General features: G+C 31.0%; 1 protein-coding gene and 1 pseudogene across 1 annotated transcript; both read left to right on the top strand.

Moving 5' to 3' along the window:
- Positions 1-421: 421 nt before the first annotated feature.
- On the top strand, positions 422-1,075 carry LOC105040854 (uncharacterized). Its single transcript, XM_073254495.1, has 3 exons — positions 422-574; positions 663-927; positions 1,008-1,075. Exons 1-3 carry the CDS (start codon positions 422-424, stop codon positions 1,073-1,075), a joined length of 486 nt encoding a protein of 161 aa, XP_073110596.1.
- Positions 1,076-2,746: 1,671 nt separating this feature from the next.
- On the top strand, positions 2,747-16,179 carry LOC140856612 (uncharacterized; annotated as a pseudogene).
- The last annotated feature ends 222 nt before the right edge of the window (positions 16,180-16,401 follow it).

Raw genomic sequence — 16,401 nt, 5'->3', positions numbered from 1 at the left:
AGCCATTGCTCCGAGAATCTATTTATATGGGATTGTTTATGACCTTTTGTTGTGACACACAGAGTAATAACCTTACAAAGTTTTATAAATCAACCTCAAACCTGGTCATTTCAAACTTTTAATAGTATTCTAGATCGAACTATATGGCTTTGTAATGATAAACCTATGCTTAACACTGGACTAAGAGACATCCTGTGGCTACATCCAAGACATAAAATTCACACACAAAATTTTACTTACACATAGAATTCACACACATAAATCTAAGATTGTTTTTTAAAGTATTAGCTGATAATATTTTTTATCTTAAGTCATCTATTATTTAACCTCTAAATTTTTTTTCTTCAGTTCCCACTCATGTTCCTGTCATTTATTCGCTAAACTCTTTTTTTTTGAAATTTTTTTTGCTAGGTGAAGAACAATGGCATCCAGAATTGATTTTGTTGATCAAATCAATGTTGATCACAAAACTGATTGGAGGATAAAGGTTCGGATCATTCGATTGTGGGAAGTACTGGGATATGTTAATCCTATTGAAATCAATAAAATTGAGATGGTTGTTATGGATGAAAGGGTATTTTGTTGATTGGTCCTTCTTTCATTATCAACCTTTTTTTTCTTGAGATTGTCACATAATTTGGTATTCTACATTATGTCATTAGGGAGGAAAGATACATGCCACAATCAAGCGGCAACTGTTGAGCATGTTCAAATCAATCCTGAAAGAAGGTGTTGACTATGTGATGTCTAACTTTATTGTTGGATACAATAACGGAAAGTATAGAACAACAAAGCATAAGTACATGTTGAACTTTATGACAAAAACCTCTGTGGTTGTATGTGCTCATGCCAACATTCCAAGAGATGAGTTTGTATTTATGTCTTTTGCTGAAATTATTTTAGCAAAAGATGAGACATATTTTGTTGGTAAGTTTTCATGATTATTGTACTAAAGTCTTAGAACATATATTTATGATCTTAACAATTACTATCTCATACTTCTGCAGATATTATTGGTGAGGTTGTTGGAAAAGGTGTTATAATTGATAGTGAAACTGAAGGGAAAAAAACCTGAAGAATGGACATTTTGCTTGAGGACTTAGAGTATGTTGCAATAATATGGCTAACATTAATGTTTCTATCCTAAAATTGATTTTTATTGATTGTCTGATTTTTTAAAAAAATAACATTCAAAACAATATTATTTTAGGAAGAACAAATTATCCTATACTTTATGGGGTGAATTTGGATAAAATGCATTCCTATATGGTGGAAGAAATATCGGGGCCCATAATTATTATTTTACAGTTATATCGTGTTAAAATATTTAAAAGTATAATATTCTTTCCTATAATAAACTAAATAATCATACTTTACTAATTCAAGTCAAATAAATGTTTCTTGACTCAAAACATAATTTTTTTTCTTAATTATGGTTTGTTAATTGCAGATGAGGTTAAGATATCGAATGCTTATTTTGGGACAAAATTGATGATCAATCCAGATGTTGCGGTTGCTATTGATTTAGAAACAAGTAATTACTGCATCTTATTTTCAAATAATTACATCAAGGAAAAAATATGAGTTTAGAAACATGTTAAGATATGCATTATATTTTTTCACATGTAGACTTTTCAATGGAGAAGAGTCTTATTCTCAGAGGATTAGCCAAATATCGAGACAATCAACTTATTCAATCATGGATGATTTTCTATATCAGACTGAAAGGAAGACCATCGATGAAATTATTAAGTCTGTTGAGGTATGTTTTTACTGATAAATTATTGAGGCAATCAAGTTATGGTATTATGACATTTATTGTATAGGAGAGAGATACTCAAATTCTATAATTTTTGAGCTAGATGACTACAACCATCTTCATCTTTTGAATTTGCTACAACCATCTTCGTTTTTTGAATTTCAAAAAATCTGCATATCAAGAATTTATAAAAAATCTACACTAAAAATCATTTCTTCGATTCATTTTTTTCCATAATTAATCTAACCATCTTCCACCTAAGCTACCAACTTTAAATTAATTATGCTAGTCAGATCACTTTTGCCACAATCATGCTAACTGGGTAGCTTAGAATCATGTCATATCATATTCATTGAGAGGTGAGCCTATTATATGAAACAAAAACAGCAACTCAAATTATTAATAGGAATTATGATATCTAAAATCTCTCCTTCTCCATTTGTGTATTACATGTGCGATATATATCAAGAAGTTACAATCGAACAAAAAGTTTACAAGTTAGAGTCAGCATCTTTGACTCAAATTCTTTTAATGCATGTTGAATGACAAGAAAGCAAACATTTAAATTCAATTGTACTTTATCTCAATATCTTCACTCTCTTTCGAAATCGCATCAAATGCATCCTCTAGAAGAGGCCTAAAGTGGCAAAGAAAATAATGAGCTAAAAGTGCTTAAAATAATCAAAGAGGCTAAATTGTCCAGACTATCCTTTGTAACTCCAAAAATTGTCTCAGTCCCGCACTAATTAGCCCTCCAAGGATGCTTCCTCTATATATGTTGGAAAAACTATGCTTTAAAGAAATATACTGATGAAGAAAAAAACATCTAATCATAGACTGAGATACTGTTTTAATAACTCTTTATTTTCATGTAATGGATAACTGTTGCTGTCAATTTTTCTTTTTTGCATACTTAACAACAAATAAATATGATTTGGAAGTTTTTTTCTTCTACAGCCTTGCACATGTGTCACCTTGGCAACGATAATGGCAATAGGTACAAAGTTTGGCTGTATTACAATTTCTGTAGAAGATGCCCCCAAAAATTGGAACAAGCTGGTGGAAGGTTTTTTTGCGAGAAGTGTGATAAGTTTTATCCCTCTGATGTCGCAAAGTAAGATGCTTCTTCATGTGTTAATCTATTATACATATATAACTTTTATTCATATTTATGTTTTATGTAAAATCTTATGCTGTAGGTTCAAGGTTCAAGTGAAAGTGGGTGATGAGACTGGCACCACTTCATTTCTAATATTTGATCATAAGCTGTGCAATTTCTAGGAAAGACTGCTTCTGAAATTAGATAGGATAGTAGAGGTAATATTACTATCTATTTTTGCACCAGCTATATACATCTATTCAATGAATCTTGAAATTGCCATAAATTTGTAATGATTTTTCTTACCTACATGCTATTAGGATGGACTTGATGACACTTATCCTTCAAAGCTAAATGAAATGCTGGAAAAGAAATTATTGTTTAAGATTTAGATTAAGCAATCTAACATTGAGATGAAGGGTCGTTGGTAAATTTATCTAGTTGTCAAGATAATAGATAATCTGGAATTGATTGACAATTCATTGCAACTTCTCCGTCTGAACAGGTTTTATCTTTGACACATCATAAATTAGTTCTCCTAATATGGATTAGACCCATAAATTTCACTAATTAACATAAGAATTGTAGGACTATGGTGAACAACTGATAGAAAACTTAGATGTTACATCTAACAAAGTTGCTGATAATCTGAAGGTGATGAATCCTTTAACCTTATAGTTTATTGTCATAAAACTTGCTTTATCTTTTTTTTTTAATTTAATTATTTTTATTAATCAACGAGTGAAGTGAATCCTATCATCATTAAAAGCAGGAGTCGGTTTCATCCGAAACAGAAGTGACATCTCCAAATAATATCATGAAGCATCTGTTTACTGAAAGAGTAAATGAAAGCATCGATGATGAAGATCTATCTGCACAACTCTCAAGTAACAAAAAAAATAAAAAAATCAAGCAAGAGAAGGAATAATGCTGGAAATATTTTTTTTGTCTAGCTCTATTATCAAAAAATATGTAGAATCATAGGTGTTTCTGTTGGGATTTTCTTGATATTTGATGTTTTTGAATATTTTAAGACAAACTAATGATTATTAAGCATGTTTATGGTTAAAAGAATGGTATTTTATTCTGAGTAAGCTCATATGAGCATCTATTGTGTATTTGTGTATGCTTCATATTATCAAATAATTGATACAGGACACAAGTTCAAAAGCTCTAATTGTTGTGATCAACTGAATTATGCACTTGCTATCAGGCACATTAACAGTAATAGTAGTAAGTTTCAATTATCTCCAAAAGCAAATTAATGGTACCATAAAGTATATTAAACAGAAAGCAGAAAAAGAGAATAATGTTCTCCTGATTCAAAATTTGAATGACTATATGCTGATTCATCTGGCAGTCATGCGAGGACTTCAAACATCATCAGGAAAAAAGATAAAGCTCAAAGAATGGTTAGAGTTTTTTTTTATACTATTTATTTTATTTAATCTTAATTCATTTACTTCACACTCCATTGATAACTAACACAAGTGTTAAACATATAAAACCTTGACAACTACCTTCATCCTCAATTTGACAAGGCAAGAAGCCCAGTGGTTTGCTACAGTCTTGGTTAAGCCCACTAGCATTGACAGTTGGCAACATAGATAATGACATTTATTATTTGGTCAAGTTAATAGCTTTAGACCATGTTTGCTATTCTTAAAAAAAACTTCTAACATATGCTGAACTAATCAAGTTCGCAACACCAATGTTCTTAGGATGTGTGGCTCCTTTACTACCAGCTCATGCTCTGGACTCAGCCTGTGGACGATGTCTGTTCTTCCAAGGCCAGGGACCATCCTTAGTTCCATGGCCAAGAGACCAATACAAATTAGGAGAGCAAAAAACCTATGAGTGAGAAAAGAATCTATCCAACTGCCACTCATGTTCCTGTCATTTGTTTGCTAAACTCTTTTTTTTTTTGGGGATTTTTTTTTGCTAGGTGAACAACAATGGATTTAATAAGGTGCTTATAATCTTCATACAATGGATTTAATTAGGTGCTTATAATCTTTATACAATGATACAACCATCTTTGCCACATAGATTTAATAAAGTGTGTAAAATCCAAACAGGGTCCGTAAAGATTTCCAATGGATTTAATAAGGTGCTTATAATCTTCGTACAATGATACAACCATCTTTGCCATATAGATTTAATAAAGTGTTTAAAATCCAAGTAGGGTCTGTAAAGATTTCTAATTTTTCTCTTGCAAAAGTAGGAATTGATAATGATTCCTTCTAGACACCATCATTTACTAAATTGGAAATTCCTTTCAGCAATACCAACCAACATCCCAAAACTAGATAGAATAAGGTAAGGGAAAGCTAAAACATACATTGGAGCTAAAATTCTAATGTATGCTAACCCTAATCAACATTGATTGTCTCTACCTTATTTAATTGAATTAATGGTATAATATAATTCTAATGCCAGAAACTATTGTGAAAGTAAATGAATTAAGATTCCAATGAGATGGTCACAAGGTCACACATTAATCTGCTTCTATTGTTTCTATTTTAGCAGTCTAATAACTATCATTTTTATAAACATTAAAAACAAGACTATTCACCTTCACCTTTAGCAATTGGTTAACATTTAAAACATAACACTAAATGTATTGTGTCTTTTCTTCTCTGATGCTTCATTTCTATTACTCATCCATATGATAGAGTACCTTTATAGAACTCTTCAGGTAAGTTTATTTCTTTTGTTGCATGTATACGTTCCCTTCTTTCTCTATTTTTTGTATTTTTCTAGGCTGTTTTAAACACTTCTCATAGTAATTACTGAAAGTAATTGGAAGTCATTCCTTGGGAAGCTATGGCCTTTCCTTTTGCTCTTATGTGATCTCCCTCTACTTGGAACTCCATTGTGAAAGCACACCAACCCATGCAACTAATAATAGCAGCACTTGGTTTTCATGCAAGAATAAGCTTCTTTGTGCACACCAACCCATGCAACTCTTCATCTCCTTCACATCAATTCAGACTCCTCCATTGATATGTAACCATACTCTTAATTGTCATAATATATGCTCATCTATATCTCTCCTGTCCATTTATTATCACAAAATTTAATGTTCACTATTTTTGGAATTATAACTTTTTTTGGTTAATACTAACCATCAGCTACTTATTTTAATTGAATTAATGGTACAATATAATTTCAATGTCAGAAACTATTGTGATATTAAATGGACAGCTTTAAGATTCCAATGAGATGGTCATAAGGTCACACGTTAATATGCTTCTATTGTTTCTATTTTAGCAGCCTAATAACTATCATGTTTATAAACATTAAAAGTAAGACTCTTCACCTTCACCTTCACCTTCACCTTTAGCAATTAGTTAACATTTAAAACATAACACTCAACGTATTATGTCTTTTCTTCTCTGATGCTTCATTTCTATTGCTCATGCTTATGACAGAGTACCTTCATAAAACTCTTCAAGTAAGTTTGTTTCTTTTGTTGTATGTGTACATTCTCCTTTTTTTCTCTATTCTTTTGTATTTTTCTAATAAGAAAAGAATATCTATGTTACAAACAAATGTATGAAAAATTCTTATCTATGGTCAAAGTGTTCCAATATAGAGTGAATAACTCCAACAGAAATTCAGATCTATGTTCAAATTCGGTCATTTTCAGATATAAAACTTAATTGTAGATGCATGACCTAAAAACCAATCACCCCACACCTTCATGTATAGGCTTTTATAAAATAGTTTAATTGATTTCATATTTTTTATCACAAATATTTTCTGCTGGATGAGATCCTTGAGAATCTGAGACTTCATTTGTCTGATTGTATTAATAAATGAAAACTTTATGAGTCTAGCAGATATCATAGAAAATCCATTAATGGAGCATATTAGTCCAAAAGAAAGAAGGTTGAGGAGGGCAATGATTAGGAGCGAGAAACGTATGCGAGCAGCATCAGGGTTTCATGGTAGTCACATTTTATATTTTCATGCTTTATGACAATAAAGTATCTGAATATCTACTGAAATGTAATTCTATACGTATTCAATATTGGAAATCCTTCAAGTCCAGGAATAGAAAATTTATCTATTTTGAATTGCAGTCCAGGTCTGACATCAGTTATTAGATCAAGGATTCTTTTGAATGATGTTATAAATGGAAAACATAAAAAACTTTCTCATGTTATTATTCTTCAAAAATATTATTGTTAATCTTATTAACATCTGTGAATATTTTAACGCATGCAGTTCATTCTTCTTTCACAAATGAAGTCAATTGTACCATTAAATCCAAAAGAGTCGAAAATAAATCTTTAGAGAATGCAATCGTAAAAATACATAACCACCATCTACAACATGTGCATCAAGTGCGGTTTTGAACAGGATGGCTGCTTCAACATTGTCTTCTCAATCATTGATGGATGCCAATGTTCAGAATTCAAATCAAATGAATGGTCAGCAAGTTTTTGGAACTCTACTTTCCTCAAAAGATAATTTATTCAAACAAAGTAGTCCTCCAATGAATTCTGGAAAGAACATTATTAAAAAAAGAAGGATGATACATACTATCAAATCTAATGGGGATAATTTAAGAGATATTTTTGAAATGAGAAAAAAATAATAATGTTCATAATCTAAATCTGGATATCAATGATATTGATTTATCTTTACCTGGTATTAAGAATCTATTATCTAAATCTTTTTTTATCATTCTTATTTTACAGTTATAAAGTACAAAATTTAAATTTAGCATATTACTTTAATTATATCTTTTTGGTTGCATTGCTGTGTAGGGACTCACGTTACATATAGAATCAATAGCATTAACACAGTTAGCATTACTCAAGGTAAAAGATTATTTCATGACTATTGTTTTGAATGTCAAACAATGATAAGAGGAGATTTATTTAGATACATACTATAGAAGAAAGATACATACTATAAGATCTGGCCAGATTTATGGTATATAGATTGGCAGATTTGAGATATAATAACAAAATAGTTGCCACCGCAGTGGACAGATTAAGAGAAGATTTATTTATAAACATCACACAAAAGGAGAGTTAAAAAAAAAAAAACACACACACACATACACACACTAGCCCAGCGAGGATAGATTTGAAGGATCAACCAAATTTGCCATGAAAATGGACAAATCCATGGAAGATTTATTTAGAAATACCAGAAACATAGATTGAAGATGGAAAAAAAAAATAACTAGCCTTAGGAAACTGCAACATTAGGATTGCCAACCATGTTAAAGCTATTTTGAGCATTGCAGTATTTGTTTAAGTATTCTTCTATTACACATTTTTTCATTCTCTTTATCTACCTTATTTGAAAGTTAAAAATATGTAAGAAATACTTCAAATTAACTTATAAAGAAAAAATAAACAAAAATATGATTGGAAAATAGGGTTACCGTTGCGAAATTCCTTACAAAGATGAATGGAGCAACCCAGTTTGCAGTACTGAATGGCTATCAGAAAAAGCTGGTGGGAATTATAATTTTTAATACATATGGTGTAGCACTCCATATTAGTCTCACATCCAACCCAATAATTTGAGCAGTTCAGATAGTCTTGAGAACACTTAACTTCACAATAGGTTTAACTCTTTATTGTTGAAAGCTGTAGCACCAACAACATGAGCAAAGCAAGTGCAAGAACACTTTTCAACTACATCATCACCAATGGATTTTTTGTGCTTCAATTTCTCTAACTTCTCTATACTCACTCGATATTGATTGCTTATGCAAGACTTTACAGAGGAATATTTTTAGGGTGGTGGAGAAATGGTAGAAAAATAAAAAAATTTTTCTTACAAAATGCATGGCTAATAAAATAATCAAAATTTGTCTTTTATTCATGGGTTGATGTATCTTATTGTATCTCAAATCTGCCAATCTATATTTCATAACTGATTTTCATCACTTCTTTTACTTTTGTTTTCAGTGTTTGCCATAATCCTTTTCTTTCATGTATTAAAAACTATTTATCTTGATAGATGAATAAAATGGGTTCGTTAGGGGAATGAGCCTTGCAAATTGAATGTATACCTTCATGTTTTTTTATTGTTATCATTATTTTTGGGATAGCCTAATAATTAATACATTATATTCCATATAGTGAGGACAATGATCAGGAGTGAGAAATGTATGCGAACAACATCTACATTTCAAGGTAAACATGTTTCTATATGTTCATGCTTTATGACAATAAAGCATCTGAAAATTTACATAAATATAATTCTATATGTGATTAGAGAATGGAAACTATACAAGTCAAGGAACAGAAAATTTGTCTATTTACAATTGCAATCCAAAACTGACATCAGTGAAAAGATGGAGGACTCCTTTGAGCGATGTTTCAAATGGTAAACACAAAAACTTTCTTATTTGAGTATTTCTCAATAACATTATTGTTAACGTCAGTTAAATCTGTAAGTTTCTTATGAGATTATTCTTTGATTGAGTGATATTCCATACGTAAGCTATGCCCAAGTGGCTCATTATCACAAGTTTATCAATCACTTTGAATAACATTGTCTTCTCATTAGTCGAAGGTTAATGTGATAATTTTTCTGTGTGTAGGTGAAAGTAATAATATTGAAGATAGGAATAACACCAATGGTGTAGTACAAGATGCAGTGGGTAATAACTTTAACACCCTTGCTTATTTATTTATAACTTTATTCACCATTGACCAATCATTTCTTTAATAATTTCTTTTACTTCTTTAGTCATAGTTCATCACTTTCCATAATAAATTCATCATTGTTTTAATATATAGGAAGTAATCATACTGGTGACAATATAGGACATAATGATAATAAACAATTTGAAGAATCAGTCAGTGGTGAAATCGACTATATTGCTATTCAAAATGAAGGTATGTCATTGTTGTCACATTAACTGACTTTATTTACAAATAAATCATGATATATCATCTGAGATTAAAATTATTCATTTAATAAACAAACAGAATATTGGGACATTGGAGATCCGGAATGGGAATGTGAATTTTGTGGTGCATTGATGTGGTATGAAGAAAGAATAATGAAGCATTATAATGCAAAAAAACCAAAGTTTTCACTATGCTGTATGCAAGGACAAGTTCAGCTTCCTTTGTTACGAGATCCACCTGAAACTTTGAGGGCTCTTATGCAAAATCAAGATGATAAGAGCAACCATTTTATGAAGAATATTCGATCATACAATATGGTGTTCTCTTTCACATCAATGGGGGGAAAAATTGATAAAAGTATGAATGATGGAAATGGTCCCCCTGTCTTTAAACTAAGTGGCCAAAATTACCATATGATTGGAAGTTTACTGCCTACTCCAGGATCATCTCCTAAATTTGCTCAACTATACATATATGATACTGAAAATGAGGTGTCAAAAATAAAATGAAGACTATGAGGTATGTACCTTTTTAAGAATATAGGATTTGATACTCTTTTTATCATAATTATGTATTTGAACCTAATAATATATTCTATTTTTTGTATGAAGTAGTTCGGATGGTGATTCAAATTCATTGCATGCTGAAATTGTTACTGATTTGAAAGATATGCTTAATGAGTACAATGTACTGGCCAAATCATTCAGGATGGTTAGAGATAGGTATCAAGAGAAAGACGAGTCCAATGTTAAACTATGGCTCATCGGAAAAAGGGGCCGTGATGGAAGGAGATATAATATTCTCACTATATCTGAAGTAGCTGCACTAATTGTTGGAGATTTTGAAAGATCAGCTGGTGATAGAGACATTATAGTTGAGACACAATCTGGATTATTGAAGCGAATCACTGAATTGAATCTTGCTTATCTTGGCTTACAATACCCCTTGCTATTCCCTTATGGGGAGGATGGTTATAATGAGAATATCCAATTTCGAGATTCAGATTGTGGTTCTTCCAGAAAGAGGATAAAATTATCTATGAGAGAGTTTTTTGCCTACATAATTCAGGATAGGAAGAATGAAGCTCCTACTATATTGTATTCTAGGAGGTTATTTCATCAGTTTTTGGTTGATGCCTATACAATGATTAAATCATCGAGGTTGAAATACATTCGGTCTCATCAAAATAATTTGAGAGCAGATATGTACAAAGGACTTACAGAAGTTGTTTTGAGAGGAGAAACAAATCCTTCTTCAAGAGGTAAACATGTAATACTTTCTTCATCATTTACTGGTGGTGCTCGATACATGATCCAAAACTATCAAGATGCCATGGCTATATGCAAGTGGGCTGGCTATCCAGATCTATTTATTATATTTACATGTAATCCAAACTGGTTAGAGGTTCTCAGATTTGTTCAGCATAAAGGCCTTAAACCTACTAATCGTCCAGACATTCTTTGTAGGGTCTTCAAGATTAAACTTGATCAGTTCATCAAAGATTTGAAGCAAAAAAATATTTTCGAAAGAGCTAAAGCTGGTACATCTAACTTCTTTATACATGTTTTCTCCAACATCCACTTTATACTACTATTTACATATTTTTTCTGAAGTATTTGAATTCTTTATATACATTCATGATTAGATTAATCCAAAAGTAAAATAAAATCTGAATGCTTTCTATTTCCAAAATGAAAGAAATATAATGAATAAACCTTATTTACATGATAGAGATCATATTCTTCTGTGAAGTATTTGTGTGTTTTGTGCCCCCAACCCAACGTCTCCAAATCAATGGGACTAAGTATCCCGTTCTCAGAACCTCAATGGGACCAATATTTTTGTTTACCGTTCTTTTTTTTTTTTCATGTATTTTTTGAACTGTAAAGCTATGGCAACTGTAAGTTTTTATTGCATTTCTACAACTTTTGTAGTTGTTTATTAGTTAGTATTTTATAAAAATAGATTTCAAAAATTTAAATAAGTAAACACTTGGTTGAAAAGGTGGAAAGTAAATCTGTGAACAATAATATTTTTTTTTTGGTTCATTCTTGAGCGGCAAGGGTAAGGTTTGATCATAATGTTTGAAATTTAACAAAAAAAATACCTACTGCGTAAAGAAGAAAATATTATCTTCTCTCTATCTACTTTTATTTCTTTTTAAAAAAAAAAGAAATTGATGAGCTACTAACTCATGAGTAGTGAATGAGTAGAGAAAATGGACACATAAAATTTCTCCATTCCAAGCCCCACATACAAACAACTTACGCTTGCCTAAATATAGAAAAAGACTAAAACCCAAAGTAATTATTTTCTAAACAACCCCTTATTCTTCTTTGACATTCTCTTCTCTCTATAAAATCATTTTCTGGATTGAGAAAAAAGAGCAATGGTTTGGGATTACTGATGAAAAGGGAAAATTCTAAAATAAATCATCTGTGTATCTTTCAGTTTGTAAATAATATTCAACCAGGATCAGATAGAAGATATATTTAAAACACCAAGTTGTCTGATATAGTTAAATTCACCAATAATAAGTTTGATGAAACAATAAAAGCTAAAACTAAAAGACCAAAGTAATACAGAAAAATAACTATTCTGCCTTCCCATGATATCTAAAGCTCTGGTAAGGTTAGTACCATTACTCAGCCATTATACTATATATACTAATAATTTTAAACTCTTAGATTTTATTGCCTTCCCAATATGATATAAACAAATTTGATTAACACATTGAACTCACCATAAGTTTTAAGTGTTTAATTAAACTATCATGTATAACCATCCAAAGACCAACCATATTTCATTTAAACAATTAGAACAACAGAAAACTCACTAGACATTGCACCAAATCTAATTACTAACAACAACAAAGAATAAAGTATAAAATCAGATAAAAACTAAAAAATAAAAATATGACCAAAGTACAAGTTTGATTCACATATAATGCAACAGAAATGGAATTCCATTCTTACTAATTTGATTACTATGAATCTAAAGAAGCAATAGAATAATTTTTATGCCTGCTCTGCAATATCTAATACTTTGATCTGTAGTTGATGAGTTGTTCAGAAACTATTTCATCCACCAAAAGGTCAGAATCAGTGAGTTGGCTACCCTAATGTATTTATTATATTTACATGTATTTTTTCCAACATCCAGTTTATTAGACAAATTTATGAATTTTTTCAAAAGTCTTTGAATTGTAAATATGCATTCATGTTGTATTCTCTAATTTTTTTTTTAATTATTGATTAGTTGTAACTTATAGATCATATACATTTAAATCTTCATTAGTCTAACATTCATGCATATTGTATAATACATAATCCAACTTAGATAAATTCATTAAGATGCACATATATATCATTATATTTGATGAAGGTACTTTTTGTTAATTTGAAGTGATATACACCATTGAGTTTCAAAAGCATGGTTTGCCACATGCTCATATTTTAGTTTTTCTGCATGCTGAGGACAAATATCCTACTGGTGAAAATATCAATAAAATCATATTAGCTGAGATACCTGACCAAGAGTTTTATCCAAAGCTATATGAACTTGTGAATAATTTTATGATCTATGGTCCTTATGGTGCTTCCAATCCACGTTTCCCATGTATGAAGGATGAAAGATGTTCGAAACATTTTCCTAAATAGTTCAAAGGCTACACATCTATTGATGAAGAAGGATATCCTTTTTACAGAAGAAGGGATAATGGTAGAACTATGGAAAAGAATGGTGTTATTTTTGACAATAGATATGTCGTTCTATATAATCCATATCTTCTCCTGAAGTATCATGCACATATCAATGTGGAATGGTGCAATCAGTCAAGATCAATAAAATATCTTTTCAAATATATTAACAAAGGCCATGATCGTGTTACTGTAGCTTTTTATCGAAGTCCTGAAAATCAAAAAGAAGCAGATGAAATAAGTATGTACTATGATTGTAGGTACATATCTCCATGTGAAGCTGCTTGGAGGATTTTTGGCTTTGATATCAATTATAGAGATCCTCCTGTTGAACGGCTATCCTTTCATCTACCAGATGAGCAAATGGTTGTATTTGGTGATAAGGATCCAATTGATTCTATTCTAAACAAATCTGGAATCAATCAGTCAATATTTTTGGCATGGATGGAGACCAATAAAAAGTATTCGGAAGCAAGAGATTTGACTTATGCAGAATTTCCTACTAAATTTGTATGAAAACAATCTGAGCTTCAATGGACTCCAAAAAAATGTGGGTTCTCTATTGGTAGAGTATTTTATGTCCCTCCTGGAAGTAGAGATATGTACTAGGAGAGAATCTTACTTAATATAGTAAGAGGTGCCACGTGTTTTGAAGATATAAGGACTATCAATGGTGTTAGATATCTTTCATTTAAAGAGGCTTGCTATGTATTAGGCTTGCTTGATGATGACAAAGAATATATTGATGGCATAGCCGAGGCAAGTTTTTGGGATACTGCAAATTACTTGAGAAGACTCTTTACAATGTTATTATTGTCAAACTCTCTATCAAGACCTGAATTCATTTGGGAAAATAGTTGGCAATACTTAATGGAAGACATCCTTCAGAGGCAAAGGACTCTTCTACATCATGACAGTATGGCATTATCTATTTTTTTTGTTTATCATTTTGATTACTTAAAAAATTTACTTTGTATTTTTATTGCTGTGATTATATGGTTATAGGGAAAAAAAAACTTAATGCTGTTGCCATATTATCTAAAAGAAAATATGTTCTTTTACTATTTCAGGTTTGTATTTAAGTGATGATGAATTAAAAAATTATGCACTTGCGGATATTGAAAACTTTCTTTAAAGTAGTGGTAAAAGTCTTCGTGATTATCCTCCAATGCCTTTTCCAGATGAGATGATCTTTTCAGTTGCTCAGAATTGGCTTATTCATGATGAGCTTCGTTATGATAAACTATCTTTGGTTGGAGAGCACAAAAAGCTTATTTCCAGTCTTACAACTGAACAAAAAGAAATTTATGACACGATTATGAATGCTGTTGCTAGAAATGAATGTGGGATTTTCTTTATTTATGGTTATGGTGCCACTGAAAAAATATTTATTTGAAAAACTCTATCTGTTGCTTTACGGTCAAAAGGTGAGATCGTGCTCATAGTAGCATCAAGTGGAATAGCATCTCTACTTCTTCCTGGAGGGAGAATGGCACACTCCAGATTTGGGATCCCTTTGAATGTAAATGAAGACTCAACTTGCAATATTAGACAAGAAAGTCCATTGGCCGAATTGATAGCTAAGACTAAGCTTATTATCTAGGATGAAGCTCCTATGATTCACAAATATTGTTTTGAAGCTTTAGACAGAACTTTAAGAGATATTCTCAGATTCACTAATCCAAATAGTTTGGAACAGCTTTTTGGGGGTAAAATTATTGTGCTTGGAGGTGACTTCAGACAAATTCTCCCTATCATTCCTAAAGGTAGCAGACAGGATATTGTACTCGCCACCATCAACTCATCGTATCTTTGGTCTTTTTGTAAGGTGCTAACTTTAACTAAAAATATGAGGCTCCAAACAGATGGTTTTAATTCTGATTCAAATGAAATAAAAGAATTTTTAGACTGGATACTGAGTATTGGAGATGGTTAGTTGGTGGGCCTAATGATGGTGAAGCAGTCATTGAAATTTCGGATGATCTTTTGATAAAAGAGTCAAATAATCCACTTGTAGCCATTGTAGAAAGCACATATGCATCTTTTTTGGAGAAGACGAAGGATCCAAACTATTTGCAAGAAAGAGCAATACTTGCTCCCAATCATGATATTGGGGACTTGGTCAATGAATTTATGCTTACATTGGTTCCTGGTGAGAAAAGAACATATTTAAGTTCTGACACCATTTGCAAAATAGATGAAAATCATAATACCCCTGATGATATTCACACACTTGAATTCTTGAATAGTATTAAATGTTCCGGTCTTCCAACTCATTGTTTAAAGCTCAAATATGGGTTCCTGTAATGTTGTTAAGAAATATATATCAATTTTCTGGATTGTGTAATGGCACCAAATTGATGATCACTTAATTAGGCACTCATGTAGTTGAGGCCAAAGTTATTTTAGACAGTAACATAGGACAAAAGGTCTTCATTGCTTGCATGACTTTAACTCCATCAGACTCAAGATTACCTTTTAAATTTCAACGTAGACAATATTCTTTGACAGTTTCGTTTGCTATGACCATCAATAAAAATCAAGGTCAATCTCTTTCTCATGTTGGATTATATTTTTATAAGACCTGTCTTTAGCCATGGTCAGCTTTATGTTGCAATTTTTCGAGTTAGAAGTCGAAATGGTTTGAAAATATTAATCTGTGACAATAAAAGGAAGATTTCATGTAATTCAACTAATGTAGTGTATAAAAAAGTCTTCCAAAATTTGAGATAGGTAAGTATTTTCTAACATCTCTACTAATATGTTTTCAGTACTTAGTTAAGTATGTAATAATTTCTAATAAATACTTTCTTTATTATTTATTTGTAGGTGCGTTCTTCTAATGTTTATAAATACAGGCATATGATGAAAATATTCATCATCATAGTAAAAAAATCTTTATGCTTCAGCTCAATTTTTTTTGTTTCGAATTCTTAAAGCTAAATTCATACCATC

Source organism: Elaeis guineensis, chromosome 1, assembly GCF_000442705.2.
Source record: "Elaeis guineensis isolate ETL-2024a chromosome 1, EG11, whole genome shotgun sequence".
NCBI classification, from domain to species: Eukaryota; Viridiplantae; Streptophyta; class Magnoliopsida; order Arecales; family Arecaceae; genus Elaeis; species Elaeis guineensis.
Note: the sequence above shows the minus strand (reverse complement) of the source record. Positions and strands in the feature narration are given on the sequence as shown.

Coding starts and splice junctions, on each gene's coding strand:
- LOC105040854 (XM_073254495.1), top strand. CDS start 422: ATGGCATCCAGAATTGATTTTGTTGATCAAATCAATGTTGATCACAAA. Junction 575..662: donor TGGTTGTTATGGATGAAAGG/GTATTTTGTTGA, acceptor TTATGTCATTAG/GGAGGAAAGATACATGCCAC. Junction 928..1,007: donor AGATGAGACATATTTTGTTG/GTAAGTTTTCAT, acceptor ATACTTCTGCAG/ATATTATTGGTGAGGTTGTT.